General features: G+C 47.6%; 1 protein-coding gene across 21 annotated transcripts in view; it reads left to right on the forward strand.

Moving 5' to 3' along the window:
* Positions 1-23,067, forward strand: part of FAM156A (family with sequence similarity 156 member A) — a 55,435-nt gene that overhangs the window by 20,012 nt on the left and 12,356 nt on the right. For 4 of the 21 annotated variants that reach the window (XM_087859726.1, XM_087859736.1, XM_087859737.1 and 1 more), the window contains exon 1: positions 4,007-23,066. The exons of 8 other annotated variants lie outside the window; for them this stretch is intronic. In XM_087859726.1, coding sequence (XP_087715852.1) covers positions 23,064-23,066 — 3 coding nt within the window. In that variant the 5' untranslated portion in view covers positions 4,007-23,063. Of the gene's footprint in view, positions 1-4,006; position 23,067 lie in introns of those variants that run through there. 9 more of the 21 variants (XM_087859733.1, XM_087859727.1, XM_087859730.1 and 6 more) reach the window with 9 other exon arrangements.

The following is a 23,067-nucleotide window of genomic DNA, read 5'->3' on the forward strand; positions in this document are numbered from 1 at the left end:
CATCTAGTTTTGACTGCATTTCATTCACAGTATTTTTACTTTCTGCCAGATTCACTCTCATTTCCGCCCCTAGAGATTCTAAATTCTCGTTAATATTTTTTCAAGTCTACACATCATCTTGACCATTGTTACTCTGAACTCCATTTCTGATAATTTGGTTATATCCATATCCATTACTTCTGTGGCAGAGGCCACAGACTCATTGTTTTTTCTTTGCTGGGGGGCATGTCTTCTCGTCATTCTGATGAAGAGAGGTTGTGGGGTTGCCCAGAGCCCAAATTATTGACCAGGACCCAGGCAGTGTGTACTTGTTTTATAGGGACCTTAGGGATGTGGGCTTCTTGAATTTTCAGCCTGCCTTCTGGGGGAGGGGCCTGCTGCACCGATACTCAGGCAACCCTGTTTGGGTAGAGTCTCCGTGTCCCCTGCGAGGGGGGATGGGGACGGGCACACTGTGAGCCGGTATTTCCAGGCTTTTGTTCTCTGGCAGCTTTCCCTGGCGTTTTGCTGTGCCTCTTCTGAGAGTCAGAGCAGCAGTAGCCGAATCCCAGCCTCTGTCTCAGAGCAGAGGGATCGCAGACCGCTCTCCACTGGGGTCTTCTGGCCACTTTAACTCCGTTACTGTTGGTGCTGCTCAACCCTGCAGCGTCCCGGGATGTGCGCCCCACAGCCAGCGTCCCAGCCCTCGCTTCCAGGGCCGGCAAGTCTCTGTCCTTTGTGTTTCTAACACCGCCAGCCGCCCCCACGTGCTCCGAAGCTCCATTTCAGTGTGGTTCACGTGCACTCCGGAGCTCCGGTTTTCAGACTGGTCGCGTGCGTTCCCCGGCTCACGTCTTAGTCTGCTCTCTCACAGTCCACGAGTCCGCCCGCTCCCCACTGCAGGTGGCTACTGCTTCCCAGCGCCCGAACACGGCGGCTCCCTCCCCCTTCCGTTTATCTTCCGATATCTGTGCGCGGCTTCACTGCTTCCCACTTCCTATCTTAATACTCAGCGCTGGAGATGTTCGTTTGTAGAGGTCCAGATGTATCTTCCTGCGTCTCAGGCTGATTCAGTGGTGTTCAGGATGGTCTGGTACCTATCCAGCTCGACTCAGGGGACCAGCTGAAAAAGGGGTCCCCTACTCCTCCGCCATCTTAACGCAGAAGCGGACGACATGCTGTTATCCACAGAAAACCCTGAGGACTCTTACAAAAACCAAACCAAACCAAAACAACGGTTAGAACTAAGGAACAGATTCAGTAATGTTGCTTTCATCTTAAAAAGAATTTACTGCATGTGAGGTTCTTGGTCGTTGAGCATTTTGAATGATTATCCCACTTCCTTCTGGCCTCCATTGTTTCTGCTTAGAAATCTGCTGTTAATCTGATTGGCTTTCCCCCCTCTAAGAGAGGGGGGTCATTCTCTCTTCTTGTTTTCAAGAGATTCTCCTTGCCTTTGGCTTTCAGCATTTTTACTAAGCTATGTCTGAATCTCTTCTTGTTTATCCTGCTTGGAGTTCCTTTAGTTTCTTTCAGGCAGTATAGCTTTGAATATTTTTTCTGTTCCTTTCTGTCTGTATTCTGGCACTCTCATGTGCCTCTGTGAGTGTTGTTAAGAGTGTCCCATATTTCTCTGCAGCTCAGTTTATGTTCCTCATTTGTTTTCCTCTCTTTCTTCAGATTCCATAACCTCTGTCTGTCTTCAAGATAGCTAAATCTTTCTCTGGTAGTTCAACTACTGTTGATCTCCTGAGTGACTTTTTTTTTTTTAAGATTTTATTTATTTGACAGACTGAGCACAAGCAGGGGGAGAGGGAGAAGCAGGCAGAGGGAGAAGCAGGCTCCCCGCTGAGTTAGGAGCCCGATGTGGGACTCGATCCCAGGACCCTGGGATCATGACCTGAGCCGAAGGCAGACACCACCCAGGCATCCCTCCTTGAGTGAATTTTTTACTTCGGTTATTGCACTTTTCAACTCCAGAACTTCTATTTGGTTCTTTTTGATAACTGTTCTCTCTTTATTGTTATTCCCTAGTTGATGTGACATTTTCATCATACCTTCCTTTACTTCTTTGATTGTGGTTTCCTTTTGTTCTTTGGACCTATTTATAACAGCAGCTTTGAATTCCTTGTCAAATCTGACATCTGGTTGCAACCACAGCCAGTTTCTGTTGCTCACTTATTCATACTTTCCTGGGTGTTTTTTTTTTCTTTGTTTGTTTTTATTATTTTTTTGTTTTGGTCTGGAAACCAGACCTCCCTACAATAGTCCGGTTGCTACGCTATGTAAAATATTATAGCAATTCTGGGTACTGGACCATCCTACCCCTTCCCAGGTTTGTTATTGCTATTTGCTTGTTTAGTTGTTTGGTGTCTGGCTGGTTTATTTTAGTGGAGTCTGTTTTCACACCTTATTCTCCCCCTAGCCTCACCCTCCATCCTAGCTGTGTTATGCTTCAGCTGTTACTCCTCAGGGAGAGCCGACTCGGGTATGCCCACTGTCACCCTGGGATGAGTGCTTTTGGCAGGGCCCTCTTTGTCTCTTTCCCTGACCAGACCCAGCTGTTTGGGCCCACTAACTGGGGGCTGCTTCTACTGTATTCAGCAGTGCCCTGGCAATGTTGCTTCATAATATAAACCCGTGAAATCCCTGATCCTTTGAAGGGCTAGCTGTCAAAGTTAATGTTTGAGATTTTTTTCTGACCCTAGGCAGGTTCCTTCCAGCTATCTATTGTCCCTGATTGTCTCAGGTAGTCCAGCCAGCCTACAGTTGTTGATCCTCTGTGTCCAAGAATTCCACCAATCTCCTCTGGGTTGCCTTTTACCACAGCCTCCAGTGTTTCGAAAGTGCCCCTAGGCCTGACCTTCAAAAACACTCCATTGCAAATAGAATTCATTCCTCTGAGACGGGCTATCTGCTTCAAACCTCTGAGCCACAACTCTGTAGTTGGGGAGTGGGGACGATGGTGGCACACTTCTCTTCTGTTTTGTGTGTTATCCTATGTAGTGTTGCTTTTTACAATGTCCATTTTTGAGAGTTTATGGCTGGTACATAGAAACAATTGACTTTTGCATACTGATTTTGTGTCTTGTTAGTTTGCTAAACTGGCCTCTTAATTCAGGTAACTTTTCTGTGGATTCTTTTTATGGATTCAGGTTTTGCCTGTGAATAATGACTCTTTCTTTCTTTCTTTCTTTCTTTCTTTCTTTCTTTCTTTCTTTCTTTCTTTCTTTCCTTCCTTCCTTCCTTCCTTCCTTCCTTCCTTCCTTCCTTCTCTCTTTCTCTCTTTCTCTCTTTCTTTCTTTCTTTCTTTCTTTCTTTCTTTCTTTCTTTCTTTCTTTCTTTTCGATTTTTTTATTGGCTAGAACAGGCAGTAAACTATTGACTAGAAGTGGCAAAAGGACACATACTTGCTGTGTTCCCTGTCTTAGAAGGGAAGCATTCAGACCTTCACGATTCATGATTCTATTAGCTTTAGATCTTTTCGTAGATGCCAGTTATCCATTAAGGATGTTGCCATAGACTGAGTGAGTATTGCCATCTCCCCAGCATCCATGGTGAAGCCTTTCTCCAGTATCAGGGTAATTGGAGGTGGGGCGTTTGGGAGGTGATCAGGTCATGAGCACGGAGCCCACATGAATGGCATTAGCACCCTTATAAAAGAGACTCCTGAGAGCTCCCTCGGCCCTCCTGCCATGTGAAGGCAAGAAGTCAGCAGCCTGTGTGACAGGAAGCAGGTCCTCACCTGATCCTAAATCTGCCAGCACCTTGATCTTGGGCTTCCTGGCATCCAAAAGTGTAAGAAATACATTTCTGTGGTTTTTGTAAGTCATCCAGTCTACGGTAGTTTTGTTAGATCCGCCCTTAGAGACTAAGATAGAAATCCCTCTCTATTCCTAATTTCCTAGGAGTTTTTGTCAAGTACATTTTATCCAATACTTTTTATGCATCTGTCGAGATGCTCATACATCTTTAGTCTGTTGTTATGGTCAGTTAGCGTGATTGATTATCAAACGCTCAACCAGTCTTGATGCCGTAGAGCAAATGCCATTTCACTATGGTATTTTATCTTTTGTATGTATTGCTGGTTTCAAGCAGCTGATATTTTATTTTGGATTACTGCATCTGTGTTCATGAGTTATATTGCTCTTGTTAGCCTTAAAAGTAGAACAGCCAGTTATTTTACCAGCAAAAATGGGTTTATTCAGGAGTAGCAGAGAATTAGAAATCGGAACAAGCAACCTAAGGCAAAATCCTAGGCAAGTCCAACAAACCAAGGAGAGGAACGTTATTTTATGGAGAAGGAGGAAGTCGAAGGGGTTGTTTTGAACAAAAGTCCACTGGAGAAAAAGCGAGAGTTCAGAGTGATGACAGTTTCTCATTGGCTGAGTCACAAGGGTAGTCAGTATCTTGTAGGCCATGCCATGTACATCTTTTCCTGTTGGTGCCTGGAATTGAGGTTCTTTCATGTTGATGATTCTTCTGTTGGGTCTATAATGGACAGTTCTTCCTGTAATTGATGTTGAGCAGTAATGGCTGTCCCTTCTATTCTCTGGACTCTACTTTATAGAGATATTTCCCTTTATTTTTTTTTCCACGGTCTGTAATTTATTTTCTTAAAAAGTTTTTGTCTCACTTTGATGTCAGGATATTGCTGGCTCTGTAACATGCTTTAGGAAGTGTAACCTCTTCTTCAGTTACCTGGAAGATTTTGTACAAAACTGGCATAAATTTCTTCCCTGTATATTTGATAGAATTTAAACAGTGAAGCCACTTAAGCCTTGAGTGTTTTGTGAGGGAATGGTTTTTGTTTTGTGTTTGATTTATTGAATTCATTCTCTTTGACAGATAGAGGGCCATTCCTGTTAACAACTTCTTGATGGAGGTTTGCTAGCTAGTGTCTTTCAGGGAGTTTTCCCATTTCATCTTTTATTGGATAATATTTTTAATAATATTTTCTTACCCAGTTGGTGTCTGAAGGATCTGTATTGATGTCCCCTCTGGCCATACTGATAGTAGTCACCTGTATCACTCTGCCCTCATTCCTTTTTTTTTTTTTCCCAAGATTTTATTTATTTATTTGACAGAGCCACAAGCAGGGGGAGCGGCGGAGGGAGACAGAAGCAGTGTCCCCACTGAGCAGGGAGCCCGACCCAGGGCTCGATCCCAGGATCCTAAGATCATGACCTGAGCCAAAGGCAGACTACTTAACCAACTGAGCCACCCAGGCGCCCCTGCCCTCATTCGTTTTTATCAGTCTGGCTAAACCTGTTAGATTTACTAATCTTGTCAAAGAACCAATTCTTAGTTTCCTTATTTTATTTTATTTATTTTATTTTTTTATTACGTTATGTTAGTCACCATACAGTACATCATTAGTTGTTGATATCGTGTTCCATGATTCATTGTTTGCGTATAACACCCAGTGCTCCATGCAATACGCACCCTCCTTAATACCGATCACGGGCCTATCCCAATCCCCCACCCCCCTCCCCTCTGACACCTGCAGTTTGTTTCCCGGAGTCCATAGTCTCTCATGGTTCATCTCCCTCTCTGATTCCCCCCCCTTCATTTTTCCCTTCCTTCTTCTAATGTCCTCCATGCTATTCCTTATGTTCCACATGTGAGTGAAACCATATGATAATTGTCTTTCTCTGCTTGATTTATTTCACTTACCATAATCCCCTCCAGTTCCATCAAATACCCACCGTTTGCATCGACATGGATGGAACTGGAGGGGATTATGCTTAGTTTCATTGATTCCTTTGTATCGATTTTATTATTTCTAAGTTGATCTCTGTTCAGACCTCCATTAAACGTTTTCCACTTGCCTTAGGTTTAAATTGATTTTGCTTTTTTAATTTCTTAAGGTGACAGATAATTGATCTGAGACAATTCTTCTTTTCTAACATAAGTATTTAAGGATAGAAATTTCCCTCAGTGCATTGTTTTAGATTCACCTCACAAATTTTGATACACTGTGTCTTCCTTTTCAACTTCTTGCAGTTTCTTCTTTGATCCCCGCATTATTGAGACATGTCATTTAATTTCAAAGTATTTTGTGGTTTTCCAGATACCTCGCTACAACCCGTTTCTATTTTAATTCTTTGTGGTCAGAGAACCTAGTTTGTATGATTTCAGTCCTTTAGAAGTTGAGATATACTTTGTGGCACAGCAGATGGTCTATCTTGGTGAACATTGTATGTGCACTTCAGAAGAGTATGTATTCCGCTGTCCTTCATGTCTGTGGAGAGTGATGCTCCGGTGTTCCGTAGAGTGTCTGATTGAATTGTCCACTTGTGCTGTCAGTTGTGGGCAGGAGAACGCTGAAGCCTCTCACTACAACTGGTTTGTCCGTTTTTCTTTTTAGTTTCATCAGTTTTTAGTTCTTGTGTTTTAAAAATGCATGCACATTCATAATTTTTACATCTTCTCGATGACTAGACCTCTCTTATCATGTAAATCTGTCTTTTGCCTTGTGATAATCCTCATTCTTTAGTATTCTTTGTGTAATATTAATTTAGCCCCTCCGGCTACTCATTTGATTCACGTTTGCTGGGTGTATGTGTCTTAGTGTGTTGGGGATGCAGGAACAAAGTACCGCAGACTGGGTGGCTTCTACACAAACTTACTTCTCACAGACATGGAGGTTGGAGGTCCGAGATCAGGGGCCAGCTTGGTTGGGTTCTAGTGAAGGCCCTCTTCCAGGTCACAGATTTGTGGTCGTGTCCTCACATAGTGGAAAGACAAAGGCTCTGTCTGGAGCCTCTTTTCTAAGGGCCCCAGTCCCATGCATGAGGGCTCTGTCCTAGGACCTAAACCCCTCCCAAAGGCCAACTTCCTAATACTATCGTCTTTGGGGGTTAGCATTTCACATCAGAAATTTTGGAGGAGACACCTTCAGACCATAGCATTATCATTTTCCACTCATTTACTTTTAACTTATATATGGATTCATACTTAAAGTGGGATTCTTTTGGGGCGCCTGGGTGGCGCAATCGTTAAGCGTCTGCCTTCGGCTCAGGGCATGATCCCGGCATTCTGGGATCGAGCCCCACATCAGGCTCCTCTGCTGGAAGCCTGCTTCTTCCTCTCCCACTCCCCATGCTTGTGTTCCCTCTCTCGCTGGCTGTCTCTTTCTCTCTCTCTCTCTCTCTCTCTGTTAAATAAATAAATAAATAAATAAATAAATAAATAAAATCTTTAAAAAAATAAAAATAAAGTGGGATTCTTTTGACAGTATATAGTCAAGTCTTGCTATTTTTATCTAAAGTGACAAATTAGGTCTTTTAATTGTTGTGGAGGCAGGGTACATTTAGTGTGTTAACAGTTTGCGTGTTAATCTACCATCTGGCTGACTGTATATTTCTATATGTGTTTTTTATTCAGATTTTCCTTTTCCCTCCATAATTTTGAATCAGTTGAACATTCGCTGTTATTCCATTTTATCTCCACTGTTGGCTTACTAGTTATATGCCTTTAAACATTCTTTTCAGATGCTTGCTCTAGGGTTTCCAGTATGTATTGTTGCTTATCACAGCATGCCTTCTAATGGTATTCTGCCACTTCGTGTACACTGTCTGACTCATATGACTGTATACCTCCACTTCCTTTCTCCTATCCTTGGTGCTGTGGCTGCCTTGCATTTTATTTCTACCAGTGTCTTAAACCCCACAATACATTGTGACTACTGTTACTTTAAATAGTTCTCCTTTAAGGAGATGAAGCGTAAGAGAAAAAGTTCATATTCACCCGCAACTTTACCATGCTCAGCACTATTCAGTTCTTTGTATAGCTCCTGATTTTCTCTGGATATCATTTGCCTTCTTCCCAAAGAACTTCCTTTAACATGTTTTGTAGGGCAGATCTGCCGGCTGTGCATTTCCTCCGCCTTTTTGTTTGTTTTGAAGTTTTTGTTTCACCTTCATTTTTAAAAGCATTTGCATGAATCTGAAAATTCTGGGTCACATGGATTCTGATGCATAAGTAGCCTGCCATCCAGTTTGTTCCCTTGTATGTAATGTGTGTCTCTTCTTTGCTCTTTCCATCAGAGGGTGTCAGTGTTGGTGTTTGAGTCAGTCTTTTCGTTAGTCGAGTAGGACTTCAGTTTGTTATTGTTACAATTAGTTTAACCCTAGCATAAACTAGATTGATACATAAAAATCAATTCTATTTCTGTACATTAGCAGTGAATAATCCAAATAAGTAAGCAAGCAAACAATTTCAGTTACAATAGAGTCAAAAGAATGACATATTTAGGAATTAATTTAATCAAACAGGTGTGAGAGTTGTACACTGAAAATTACAAGACACAGTTGAAAGAGATTAAAGCATACTTAAATAAATGGAAAGACCTCCTGTGTTCATGGGTTGGGACACTTGATGTCGTCGAGTTAGCAACATTCCCCAAACGGATCCAAGCATTCAGTGTAATCCCTATCGATATTCTAACTGCAGTGTTTCAGAAATTGAGACTGATCCTGAAATTCATGTGGCACTTGCAGGGACCCAGAATGGTTGAAACAGTCTCGCAGAAGACAGCAAAGGTGGAGGACTCACACATTCCGATTTCAAACATTCTTTCAAAGCTCCCGTAATCAATGCGATGTAATACTGATATAAGGATGGCCACAGAGATCAACGGAATGGAATTGAGAGTCCAGAAATAACCCATCCAACTATGCTAATTGTTGGCAGCAGTGCCAAGACAATTACATGGGAAAAGAACAGGCTTGTTAGCAGATGCTGCTGGGACAACTAGATACTCACATTTAAAGAAATGAATTTGAATCCAAACTTGATAGCATAGACAAAAATTAAGTCAGAAGGGATCAAAACTCAAATGTAAGAGCTAAAACTACAAAAGTTCAGGGGCGCCTGGGTGGCTCAGCCGTAAAGCGTCTACCTTCGGCTCAGGTCATGATCCCAGGGTCCTGGGATGGAGCCCCACATCGGGCTCCCTGCTCGGCGGGAAGCCTGCTTCTCCCTCTCACACTCCCCTTGCTTGTGTTCCCTCCTTCGCCGTCTCTCTCTGTCAAATAAATAAATAAATAAATAAATAAATAAATAAATAAATAAAATCTTTAAAAAAAAAAAAACTATAAAACTTCTGTAAGAGAGCATAGGAGTAAATCTTTGTGCCATTGGGTTAGGTGGTGGATTCTTAGCTATGAGACCAAAGCACAGATAATAAATGCCAAATGGGTAAAAACGACTTCATCAAAATTAGAAAAAAAATTTTGTCTTAAAGGACACCATAAGAATGTGAAAAAAACAAATGGAAAGAATGGGAGAAAAGATTCATGTATTGATAAGGGTCCAGTATGCAGAATGTAAAAAGAGTTCATACAAATTAACGGTAAAAAGACAACCCAGTTAAAGACAGGCTAAGCATTTGAATAGACATTTCTATAAAAAAGATATACAAATATCCAATAAGGACATGAAAAGGTGTTCAAAAATATTAGTCGTTAGGGAAATAAAAATTGAAAGCACAATGAATTACAACTTCCCACCCACTAGTATGGACAGAACTTTCAAAAATGAAAATAAGAAGTGTTGGGGAGGATGTGCAAAAATTGAAATCCTCGTACCTTGCTGGTGGGAATGCAAAATGGAACATCTGCTGTGGAAGACAGTTTGGCAGCTCCTTAAAAAGTTAAACAGAATTGCCGTGTGACCCAGTTACGCCGCTCCTAGGTGTATATCGAGGACAAGTGAGGACATAAGCTCACACAAAAACTGGTATACAAATGTTCCTAGCAACATTAGTCACAACAGTCGAAGAGTGCAAACAACCCAGATGCCAACCATGTCATGAATATATCACATGTGGTGATATATACATGGAGTAGAATCATATTCAGCCAATAAAGAATGGAGTCGTGATACTTGCTACAACATGGATGAATCCTGAACACATTATGCTGAGTGAAAGAAGCCAGACTCAAAGGCCACATAATGTATGATCCTGTTCAGTTGAAATATCCAGAGTGGACAAATCTGTGGAGACATGGGGCCGGGTAGTGAATATCCAGGGTTCCTGGGACAGGGGATTGGGGAGGGACTGCTAGTGATATGGGGTTTGTTCTGGAATTAGATATCGGTGACAGTTTGCACAAGCTTGTGCATATATAACTAAAAAAGGGTGAATTTCATGGTACATGACTGACAGCTCAACAAAATGGAAAAAAAAAAAAAAACCCTGAAAGGAAAGCAGCTATCTTTGGATAGGTTTCTGGCCAGTTTTAGAAATAGAGTTGGCTACACCTGAAGACATGATGAGTTGTCCAAATCTTGCCTTCATCAGTTCGGTCATCAGAGGTGACCACTGTAGCCAGATTAGGTGTTTCCTCCTTGTCCCTGTTACCCATATTTACAAACTGCACGTGCACATACATACACACGTACAGACACTGGTTGACTTAGGAGTACTTCTTACATGCTACTCCCCATTTAAAAATATAAAGAAAATAAAAACAAAATAACATACAGCTCTCCGGCCAGTACAGATTTGCTCCTCTCCTGTTTGAAGGCCAGTGAGTGCTCCATGGTTTGATAGGAACACTTCCTCTCTCATTTCCGCTTCCAAAGGCGGTCGACTACTAATGGCCATTTAGAGTTTCTTTCCCCCAGAAATTTGCTCTTGTCATTATACACACAATTCTGTGCCTGTGTAAATATTTAAGACAAGTTGGTAGAGCGGTGGAAATTGCTGGATCACAGGTTCCTTTGGCTACAGGAACATCTCTGAAGTACCTACTTGTGTACCTGATACTGTTCTACATGCTGGAGACTGTTCTACATGCTGGAGAGACATCACAGAAGACCCACGTGTGCGCCTCTTTTCATGAAGCTGAAATTGTGCTGTGGGTGGGGACAGGGTAGAATCAAATTTCGGTAGGTGCCGCCACAGAGCCCTGCAAAGTTCTCTTAGCAATTCATGCTTCCCCCGGTGTGGCTGGGGTAACAAACGCCCCTTTGCTGGCATCGTCAGCACCCCATTCACGAAGTAGGGGCTGTTGACCGGAGGCTGAGCTCTTTCTCCCAGGCTGTCTCCAAGATCTTGGAGTCTGCAGCTGCAATGATCCCTGTGGGGGATTTTTAAGAGCAGCGAGACTGAGCTGGAGCAATCCACTACCCATTTAGGTGTATTCCCCCGGGCAGGAGGGGAGCTGGGGGGGTGATGTGACCCTCTCTGGGCAAATCACCGAGTGTGGGGTGTAAAGTTGGTAGAGGAGCGGTGGGTGGTACCTTCCTGTACTAGGATGTACCACTGAGAGGCTCGGAAGAAGCAGTCCGCTCTGGGACGCACAGCTGGAGTGAGGGAGCCTTGTGTTCCCAAACAGACCATGGTGTGCAGGGTGCAGGGGAGCTCACCACCATGCAAGGACCTGAGCCTCCCCTGAGGTCACCATCATCCCACGTCTGGCCCCAACCCGTCAGCTCTACAGATTGTAATCAAGCGGGGACCAGGGAACATGGCAGGGAAGCACGTGACTGGTTCCCTGATGGGTGAGCAGGGCAGAGATGAAGGACACCCCTGGATCTGATCGGTCTAGATGGGATTACCTACCAGGATCTTCCAGGGGAGAGAACACCCATTGGCTGGAGGTGGGGGTGTCCTCAGAGAGTTTATAGGTGCATAGGTGGGGCTTTGAAGAGTGGAGGTGGAAGTGAAGGGTTTGGAATCCTCCTCTGGAACCTCAGGCTGCTCATCAGCAAAAGAGGCTGGAGATACTCGCCAGCTCAGTGGGATCACTGGCTTTTATTCTGTCCTCTAGTCTGTCTTCCCCTTACGTTTTTAACAGTGGGTAGTGGATCCCACAATATGGATATCAGAGCCCAATAGCAAATCACTAAATCTTTCTCCGGTAGGTGCCCACCAGACTCCATGTGTAGGTCCTGGATGGGCGGAGATCTTTCAGGGGGCTCATGACATACTGCAGGCCAGGTTTCTCCAGGGAAACGGATGGTGGTGGCCTACTCAGCCCAAAGAGGTGAACACTTACTTAAATGATGGGATTTTAAGCATTAGGCGGGAGATGTTTGGGTGAGGGTAGGTAAGTAAGACATAGGTGGATTCTCAAGTCAGTGAACTTCTCACCAGTCAGTCATTTAGCCCTGACTGTATTCACACCTGGGTCTGAAAGGCTGCAAGTGCAAGACTGGGCTCCTGTGTTCCTGGGGCAGTGACAATCCACCATGGCCTCAGAGGTGGGCCAGTGTGTGTGTCCCCGGTGCACCAGTCGGGCCCACATCAGCCTCTGTCCCCAAATCCCACTGCCCTACAGTGGATATTGCCCATGAGCAAATAGCCCTGCTCTGGTGTTGGCCTCATGGTGGGAGAGGAGGGGGGAGACGTACGTGCCTCACAGTGTGCACAAAGCCCGGCAGGAACCGGAGAACCTCATGCCATGCCACCTTTCCCTTTAAAGCAGACTTAGACATTGAGAGGAGGGGACAGGTTTCCTCTCCGGGGATGGGGAGATGATAAGGTGGAGGGGTGGGTGGAACAGAGGCACCCTTCGGGGGTCAGGTACGTGGTCTGGCATGTCTACCTGGCAGGGCAGTGTGAACCCCTTCACCATCTCCTTCCCCCGTCGTGTTCAGGGGCTTGCAAAGGATCTGCTGGCTGAAGGTGTCCTTCCGTTCGGGGCTCAGCTAGACACTGGGAAAACCAGGTGGCTGCAGTGCCTCCAAGGTTTAGGGGCTGAGAAGGCTGAAGGAAGCACTGTGTTTAGGGTGAATGGGATGTGGGCCAGGCCTCCCACGAGGCTGGGGGGGGGCTGGATCTACCATGAGCAGCGTGGGACTTTCCTGCTCCACCTTCCACAGCTTCCACTCCTCAGCAGGGCTGAGGGGTCTTAAGGACAGTGTGAGTCTCCTGAGGATGGTATGAACACTTCCATCCTAGAGGGTATCCCTCTTTTGATGGGCGGAGGGCTCTACTGTGTGTCAAGCCTGGCGCAGGGGGTGCTGCCCTCCTGGGTGTGACCTGGGCCTAGTGCAGCTGTGTCTTTGTCCAGAAACAGCCAATGATGGCAAAACCTGGGGGTCATCCTTCCCCCTGGAAAAGGAGGTTCCAGAAAGGCTCTCTGTAATTCTGTCTTTCAGTCTCTGTGTGTCACTTATGGGGCTGGGTGAGACCTCATTGTGGCTCTCATTGGCGTGTGTCCTGTATGGGGTGACTTTTTGTGTTCAAAGGCAAGATGTCATTTCTCTGAGCTGGTTTGGGGTCTGTCCAAGATTTGAGATCTCTGAGCTGTGTGAGGGTGTGTCCGCCGTGTGCGATCACTGAGCTGTGGAGTGTTGTGTGTCCCAAGTGAGGGTTCTCTGGGCTGTTCAGGGCTCTCTCCCAGTGTGTGAGGTATCTGACCTGTTTTGGGTGCAGTGTGCAGAATGTAAGGTGTCTGGGGCTGTTGCCATGATGTATTTCAGGAATTGGGGTTTGAGCTCTCCTGAGGGTCTCTGTCGAGGTTGGCATATTTGAGCGCCTGGGGGCCCCTACTGTAGGTTGTAAGATCACAAAGGTGATTTGTCACAAGACAGGAGGTGTCCGAGTGTTCACAGTGCAGGTGCTCTGTGCTGTTTGTGTGTCTGCATGCAGGGTTGCGAGCTCTGTGATTGTGTGGCATCTATGTGCAGCGTGTGAGGCCTGCGAGCTATTAAGTTTCTGTGTTGCAGGTTGTTAGGTTCCTAAAATGCATGTGGATCTGTATTTTAGAATTTATTGGCTCTCGGCTGTTTCGTGTCTCCTTCCTCATAAGATTCTTGGGTTCCCAAGAGTTGAGTTCTGTGGGTTGTTTGATCTTGTATGTCCAATGCACTGAGGTCTCCTAGCTGCCCTTTCCTGGGTCTGGAGCTCATCCACTCCAGCTCCCAAACACCCAGCTTCCTTGTCTAGGCCACTGAGTCTATGTGGTGGCTTCCCTCAGTGTGTTATTGGGATAGTTTGGGTCTTGTGAGCCAGAGTGTGAGGTCTGTGAGGTATTTGGGAGTCTGTGTCCAGGTTGTGATGCTTCTGAGCTGGAGGGATATTCCAGGCCCAGGGTGAGGCCTCCTCTGTCTGTGGTGCTGTGTTGCAGGCATTGAAACTTCTGAGCCACGTGGCTGTTTACATCCCCATTGAGAGACTTTGTCACATACCGAGTTCAGACATGAGGTGTTTGTGACCTCTACCCATTGTTCAGTCTGACAACTGTCCAGAAAGACAGAGCTTGATCTGAGTTGACCACTGGGACTCATCCATTCCAGCTCCCAATAACCTGGCTTCCTTGTCTCCACCATTGACTCTCTGTGGTGTGCTTCCCTCAGACCCTTCCCTAGGGTTGGGTTCTCTCAATCCAGAGCTGAAACTTACCTATTTCATGCAAATCTCCAGTACAGTCTGAAATGTAGTCAATATCCAACTAAAAACGCCAGGACCAGTGCTTCCCTAAAAAAAACAAACTATTCACAAAACATTTTACTGAATCCCAAGAGGTTCCAGGTAAGAGACCCTGCCCTTTTGATAGGGAGTTGTTGCAAATCTCCTCAAAATATGGAATCTTTTTTTTTTTTTAATCCTTTCTCTGTTGCTGGTACCTTGAGAGGCTCAGGCAAGAAAAGCCATTCCATTTTATGTTTTTGACAAAACAAGCAAAACCACCCTAACACACACACACACACACACACACACACACACACACACACACACACACAGTAGTAGTCAGCATAAGGAAATTGTATTGGAAATGTAAATGGAATCCTGTGATTAATTATAAAACCAAATTTCTGATCACACTATATGTCTACTGTCAGGATCGGCTGTATTCTAGCAGACTGGACAACCAAAGATGCCTTCTTTCTCCAAATCTCATACACTGCAGCTTGTAATCTGATTACTACGGTCTAAATAATTGCAAGCAGTGTAGGAATCACAGAGCCTATTAAAAGCATGTCTTTTCCTGTGTCACATCGTGACCTCTCTTTCTCTCACCACCCAGACAGAATTTCTCAGCAAATACAGGAGGCAATGCCAAAGAAACTGACTCTTTCTGACCCCGTGGAACACTGGAGCCAGTGATGTCCCAGGGTCTAGCACTGCCCGTTAGAAGTCTCCCTCTCGTCTCCGCTAAAAATGGCAACCCTAACCAGAGAAGGAGAAATACGCCATACGCAGGTTCTCAGATCGCACTGCTGATACGGCTGAGATAGGGCTTGTGAGAAAAACAGCTATTCTTTCAGACAGCACCGCTCGCTCATGGCTCACGGAGAACGCTAGTCCTGCGACACTAATGCGCATACGGCCTGTTTAGGGAGATTCTCCCTCGCTCCCTCTCAGGCCCTCGCTTTCCCTCGTTCTTTCCCGGGATCAGGTTCCCGCCAGCCCGCCGCCAGCGCACCTACCGCGCCCCCCCCCCCGCCCCATCCTCAGCCTAGGCGGTGGAAACGCGCCTCCAGAAAACAGAAGGGTTAAGACAACCGAGAGGAGACGTCCTCCCGGCTTCCTAGAGAGAACAGCCACGCGCGCCCCACGGAAGGCGGGGCTGCGGAACTGCGCGTGACGTCATAGGGATGGGACCATGTGCCGAAGCCGTGTGGTTTTTAGCATTCCTCGGGCTGTACGGGGCCGGGAGGGAGACGGGAATGTCCCGGGGCACAGTGGGCTCCTCTCCGTGGGCCGCGGCGTGGGTGCATGAAACCCGAAACGTAAGCACCCCGCGAGTTGGGAGGGTTGAGCCCGCCCCCACCCCCACCCCGCCACGGCGGCGCACCAGAGTGACTGCACAGAACGAATGCTTCCTGAGGTCGCTGGGAGAGTTTCCGGGCGCTGCGGGTGACGTTACAGACGACATACCTGGTGCCGAGCTGGGTGGGGTGGGGCTTCTGCGTGACAGCCTGGTTACGTTCCCTGTAGAGCGCACGCGTGAGGAGTACCTGTTAACTAATTTTTGTTTTCTTACTAGGGGTTTTTGCTTAGGCTATGCATGTACGCTGGCAAAGGGAAAAGCACAACTAGTAGAGAGCTTGTCTATTCAAGTTCTTGCAGTCCGGAGAGTCCCCGGATCTGAAGATCAGTGTGTCTCGGCAGGGTGTTTTGCCCTTTCTTCATAGGGATGAGTAGACACGTTATAGTGGGGACGTTTAAGGTACGGGTGTTTCTGCATTCAGGATTAGTCTGTCAGTCGAACAGGAAATGGTTCTCTCTGCGTCTAGCTAGTTTCGGGAGGACTGACTTTTAATCGCACTTGCTGTTCCTGAGACAGCAGGGAGCTGGAGGGACTGTGTCTGGCCCTTCAGCCAAAGAAGGAAGAAGGTCTGTGTGTTTGGCCTTGTCACATGTAAACCCAAGAGTCACCCGAGAGACTGACGGGAGGTATGACAAAGAGTGAACTGCAGGCCTTGTCTAAGTTACAATGGGAAGAGTGGTCCTTTATGGTAATCCATTTCTGGAACGCGAGAGCCTCTAGAGATTTCTCTCCTGTGGCTTTTTTCAGGGCTCGGGTGAAGTTCAGCGTTGTCTACAGGGTAAAAATGTGCTTGGCCTCTTTTGTGCCTGTCCAAGCAGATGTCCAGATAAGCAGAGATTCTCTTTTTAGCCCTGGAAGTAATCGATACTTGAAGTTTTTAACAGGTACTATTTTCCTGATCTAAAGGAAGGAAGCAAAAATGAGTCATTATCCCAGAACCGATCATTGTCCTCATCTGACAGGTGAGGAAACTGACCACAGAGAGATTAAGTAACCTGCCCAAAGTCAAACAAGGAAAAGTGGTGGGGCCCTGTTCAGATCTTGGTCTGGCTGGCTTCTTCACCTGTCGGCTATGCAGGCACAGAGTGTTGGTTTCCAGATCTGGGTCTGTCCTCTCTAAACCACACACCTGAGACAACTGACAGGCCCACAGACACATTGTACTCAACAAGTGCTAGCCACTCCCTGGGACCCTGGAGATGACTTTACGGGGAAGAGAAGTATTGGAGAGAGTAGGTCCCAAAGGCTCACCAACCATCCCTGAGGGAGTGAGGCTACAGGAGGAAGACTGGAGGGCCTGAAGGGGGGCTGAGTCTCTGAGAGAGAGGCTGATGGGCTAACCTATGGCACACGTGTGTTAAACACATTGCTTTGAGTTCATTTTTTTTTTCTTTTAGCACTGCCAACGCGTGCTGCATGTTGAAAACACACAAGGCAGTTAAGTAAAACCGACCAGTATATGGATAAGTAGAGAGACTCCCATTTTACCTAGGGAATACCTGACTGTCAAACAGCACTGTGCTCTGCAAAGGGAGAACATTATGCTAGACTAAATGAAACAGAAATTAGCTATATTCCGAATTTTTATATCCTTCTATTCCTGATGAGGCATCCGAGGCACAGAGAGGCTGGGTCAGCTCCCCCAAGTCACTGAGGTACTAGGTGGTTGAGGGCCCCAGGCAGAGAACACACAACATGTCCAAAACTGACCGCACCCACCCCCACCCCCCATACATCTGCATCTCCTCCGCTGTTGCCTAACTCAGTGAAAAGCAGCCTTCTACCCAGCTGCTTAGGCCAGCGATCCTTAAAGCCATCCTTCCTTGCTGCCTCTCTCACCACCCCTTCAGTCACCAAGGCCAGCTAATCCAGCCTCCTCCGTCCTTCTAAATAAGATCTTGACACTTCTTCCATCACTATGGTTGGTTGCCTAGTCCAGATGACCTTCATCTCTGCTTGATAATCACCACCAGTCTTGACCCTTGGCCACGAATGTTTTCATCCCACTGCCTGAGGGACCTTTCTTAAATCCGAAGCTGGTCTTGTCTGCCCTGCTCAAAACTCTACAGGGGCTTCCTGCTGCACTTACGGTAACGTCCGGCCTCTTGGAGCAGGCACAGCAGGCCTTGCCTCCCCTCAAATGCCTCATCTTCGGCACACCGCCTCCTGCTCCACCCCCACGCCACATTCCAGCCCCTTTCCACCTCCTTCTGTTCAGTAGATGGCCAGTGGACCCAGACACTCTTCTCCCTGCCTCTCATTTCCCCAGCCCCATGCATGCCATCCCGTGTAGATCGAGGATTCACTTCATTTGCCTGATTCCTACTTAACGTTCGGCTGTCAGGTTCAGTAGAGAGCAATTTCCATTTACCCTGAGGAGTACCTGGTTGAAAAGGCACTGTTCACAGAACTTTGTATTGAAAAGAAGTGATGGAGATTGCATTATAAATTCCCCCAAATGGACAGATGTTTTACTCTGGTTCTCAGTGAGCTAATTGGAAATGCAATCTGGCAGCAGAGTTTTTCTGGAGAAGGCTTCCTTGCTTAGAATAGGATTACACTCGGCAAAGATCTCACCTCATTTTACACGGAGCCTTGGATGCGTTTGAACTCGGAGTTTGGAATGTGGCACAAATTTTCCTAATGTGGAGGGGTCCTACCTTCCAGTGAGGAGGGATAAGCAGAAACATGGAAAAAATATGTCACTTCATGGCACCTGTGACCCAGGAAATAAGCAGGCCTTCAGCCCCCTCCCTTGGACTTTGTTTTGATGAGTTCATTTTTCACAGTAAGTTGCAGTCTGAGTTTTCTGTGAGGACAAGAGAAAGTATACTAACTGGTCTTCCCTTTACAAGGGCTTTGATTAATCAGTCCCTGTGGCTGTCAGGGAGGCAAGGATCAGCTGCCTGCTCCTATGGGAACTCTCCGAGGGAATCTGACTCCCTAGGGGCCCCCACCAGGTGCCAGCAAGCCCTGGAGGAAACTGTGTCGGTTCCTCCAGCATCCAGTGGAGAGTGTGACCCCACTGCTGGTTCTCCCTTCCATAGACTAGACTCAACTGTGAGGATTACCCTCATTCGCTACAACCCACCTCGGTGTGAAATGAAGTGTGTGCCTTGGACAAGAAAAAAGAACCACCAGTCCAGGGGCGCCTGGGTGGCTCAGTCGTTAAGCATCTGCCTTCAGCTCAGGGCGTGATCCCGGGGTCCTGGGATCGAGCCCCGCATCGGGCTCCTCCACTGGGAGCCTGCTTCTTCCTCTCCCACTCCCCCTGCTCGTGTTCCCTCTCTCGCTGGCTGTCTCTCTCTCTGTCAAATAAATAAATAAAATCTTTAAAAAAAAAAAAAAAAAAGAACCACCAGTCCAACCACCACCACCCCAACCCCCAACCCTGGACAGAAGGTGGGACTAGACTCCCGGGGACCTGGCATACGTCCCTCCATTGCTGATGTGTCCCTAACTCAGGGCACGGTGTGATTGCCTCTTCCTGCAGCCTAGCTCTCGAGGAGCTAAGGTGTGCGTGGTATATACAGTTTGATTACCCAAAGGCTCAAGGTAAGTCTCAAAGCCCAGCGTCCGTACACAGGGAAACCAACTGAAAGGAGTTAGGTGGCTGATGCAGGAGAGGGTGGATCTGGGAATCACACCTCCATTTTGCCTGACTCCGCAGCCGGCATTGCGCTCGCAATGACACACCTGGATGGGGTTTCAGGATTGGGTTTCAGTTGCCGAAATGCAGATACTGTTCCACGATTGCATAGTCATCATGGTCGGAACACCGTGTCCCCCCTTGAAATGCAGGTACCCAGCCAGGTGGAGCAACCCCGAAAGGTTCTAAGACTCTGTGTCTGGCCTCTGAGGAGCGGCCCCGAAGCAACAGCCCAACAGACCAGGGAGTCCCTTGGCGTGGAAGGCTTGCCTCAGAGCCAGTGGCCAAGCAGGACTTCAGCTTCCAGGGTTCCCCTGTGGGGAGGTCCTTTGTCATAGTAGAGAGACTTTTGCAAACCACCCCTCGCCCCAAACGAGGTCTCCACCAGTCTCACTCTATTGACCAGATGGTGTGAATTGAGAGGCAAGCAGAGGCAGAGGAAGTGGTTTCCGTGGCTGCATCACAGTTGTGGAGCTGGCCAAACGGCAATGGTGGTTTGGAGCTCAGTAGCCCAAGGACCGAAATCTGGCTCTACTTGTGGGGATCTCTCGGTTCTTCAGCTTGCAGGTCTGTAAAATGTGGGTGCTCCAAGTGCCTACCTCAGCAACCTCCCCACCCCTGAGAAGTGGGTCAGAAGTGTACCTAAGTACACTTACGTAGGGTTAAGCTGCCCTCCTCTGTGTTCCTAAGGTACCGTGACTTAAATTCCGCCAACACGCTTCTCCCACGACATGTGGTGGTCATCTGCTGGCAGATACAGCCTAAATCATCCCTGCATCCCCAAACCGTGTGCGGGAAACTGATGCATGGTATTTAGGTGGTGCTCAGAACGTGTTTCTTCAATGAATGAAGGACCCTGACCCAAGGTGATGTTATGACTTCATCATAAAGGGTGGCTATTGTACCAGCTATTTCTGGGTGACAAGGGGAGGAAACCGGCCATCTCTGTACTCAGATTCTCTTTGGGAGGAGGGGGAAGGTTGCATCTTTCGTACCATCTCTAATTGTAGATACATAAAAAAAAAAAAAAAACACGAGGCTATAAAGATATTTTAATTGTGTGGGACACTGTGTTGCCCCATCAGCCACAGTTCTGGTCTCACAGTGGGACTCGGATCAAGATCTTTGGAGCACCTGTCAGCTCCGAGAATGTTTGTCAAGTACCAGGTGACCAGTGCACATACATAGCAGGTGCCCACAATGATCTGTCCAGCAGGTGGACTGTTGAGTGAATTCAGGCCGCTAATTAAGGGTGTGATACTATGGCTAGAGCACAAATGCCGGTGGGGACAGGGACGTGGGCACCCAGGGGAAGGCTGTGTCGGTCCAGGCGAGTGCTGTCAGCCTCACAAGGAGGCGCGCCTCCTCACTGTCCTTCCAGCTCTTTGCCCAAATCTGCCTCTTCTCTGAACGGTCTTCTCCGTGTCCCTCGTCTGCCTCCCTTACAGCCTGATACAGGCCGTCACTTAGTGTCTGTGATCCGTGGGTGTCCTTTGTGGTCCAGCTGACTAAGCAGAAGCTTGCTCACCCAGCAGGATCTAGGGCCCGTCACCCTCTGCTGTCCCCGCTTTCTGTGAGACTCTCACTCCCGGCCCCACCCCCAGTTGCTCCAGCCTCCCGAGAGGATCTGCACTGTGTCCGGCAGCCTCTGCTTCAGTCGCTTCTTCCCGAGCGTTCCCTCTTGTCGGGAAAGTCCTGACCCCAGATATCTGCCTCTCAGACTCCCCTCATGTTCACATCTTTGTTGAAAGGTCACCTCCTCAAGAAGCCTGAGGTCACTCCCTTGGGGTTACTTTCTAGGCCAAGCCTCGGGGTTTACGGGTAATCCAGAGAGGCATCGCCACCAAGGGTGCATACCGCTGGAGTCAGGATGCGCCTGGGCTGGAGTCCTGTCTCTCTTAGTGGAGGTGAGCTCTTGTGGTGTCACTTACCCTCTCCGCACAGGCATTTTCTCCTTGGGGACAGTGGAAAATATGGATTCTGCAGGGTTGATACACCAAACGAGATGTTTAGAAAGGGCCTCCCGTTCTCCTTTATCCCATTCGGTAGGTATTTGTGAACGCCCACTGGGGTTGAGGCTCTGATGGGTGCACAAGACAAAGTCCCTTGACTCTGTCAGCTCCTGGGCTGGTGAGTGAAACAAATAATCCGCCTCTGACAGCCGGGTGGGGTTGGGGCTGGGATAGGGGAAACGCGGGGTGTCGTGGAAGTTCAGAGGAAGGTCCGCCATCCAGGATGTAGGAAAGAGGGCAAAGGAGGCTTCCTGGTAGAAACGCTGCCTGAGTCCCTAGAGATGAATAAGAGGCGAAGGTCTTCCTCACAGCCCTTACGTTCACAAACCTTTCGTGCAGGACAGATGTGGCATCGCCTTCCAGTCCCTCCTGACTGACTGCGGGATGGGGGTGTGAGCCCATGCTGGCCAGTGGGAAAGGAAGAGACTGTTTGCTGGAAGGCTTCTGAGGTTCTTCCTTGTTCATAGCAGAGATACAGGACTAGACAGTCTCTTTGTGCACTTGGACGTTGCTGTATCTGGGTGTTGGTCCTGGAACATCTGTTCCAGGAAAGGCCAGATCAGAGCTGGAAAGAACCTACGTCCTTGATGGCATCACTGGTTCCCGGAGTGTGCCCTGCCTGTGCCCACCCTTCCTTCTGATTCCGTTTTGTGTGATTGTGAATTGCCTTTGTGCTTAGGCCTGTTTGCGGAGGGGTCTCCTCTTTACTCACAGCACAAGGCTGCCTTCCTGATATGGCGAGCATCGTGGGGTCTGGTTCTCTGTTTTGTGGGCGCCATGCCGTACAATGGGTAAGGACACAAGCTCTGATCCTAGACACCCTTCCTTCCAACGCAGTTCTGCCACTTGTAGCCATGTCCTCTGGAGAAATTTACTTGGCCTTCTGTGCATTACTCTCCTCGCCTGTGAAATGGGTTTATTATTCTTCGTAATAACGATACCAAACAGAGAGGGTTGCATTTCTGAGTGTGTAGTGAGGTAATGCAAGGATGGCTCACAGAATTGTACCTGGCACGTCCCCTGTCTTGACAACCACTGAGACTGCTATGGGGTAAGTTGCAGGTCACGCTTCACACTGTGAGCCACAGCCAAGAACATAAAGATGGCATCAGACGTGTCCATTCAGCCCTAGAGACTCTCTCTGCCACTCTCTTGTCATCCTTTGTGTCACACACAGATGACCCCTTGCCAGAAGGCTGGATTTTCCGTTGTGGGTCTCCCAGCAGAGAGAACACAAATACACATCATCTTCCATAGTGTGCATGAGTTCAGCTCACTCCAGTTCTGTCCCCAGATAGTTAGGGGCTGCTTCTGGTGCTGGGGTCGGGGGGGGGGGGCGGCAGGAAACAGAGCATGTGACACTCCGTTACTGCCACATGGCATTGGAAGCTCTCTGTGTCCCGGTGCCTGCCTTTATCTCCAGACTCACCTCCCTGCACCCCAGAATTCGGTTGCCACTCACACTGGATTCCAGGGCACTGGAATTCCTGCCACGTCAGTCTCTCTCCTTCAGCCTCAAATTCGTCCTGGTAAAAGGGCAGTCACTCTGCCTCCCCAGGTTTGTTGGGAGACCTGCAGGAGAGAATAGATGTGAAACACCTAGCCGGCATTACGTGGCGCGTGGAAGGCACTGAGTGAGAGGCAGCATCGTCCGTCCCGCTTCCTAAATCCACAGCAGCTGGCCTGCAGATGG

Source organism: Ursus americanus, chromosome X, assembly GCF_024610735.1.
Source record: "Ursus americanus isolate L20-20 chromosome X, mUrsAme1.1.p, whole genome shotgun sequence".
NCBI classification, from domain to species: domain Eukaryota; kingdom Metazoa; phylum Chordata; class Mammalia; order Carnivora; family Ursidae; genus Ursus; species Ursus americanus.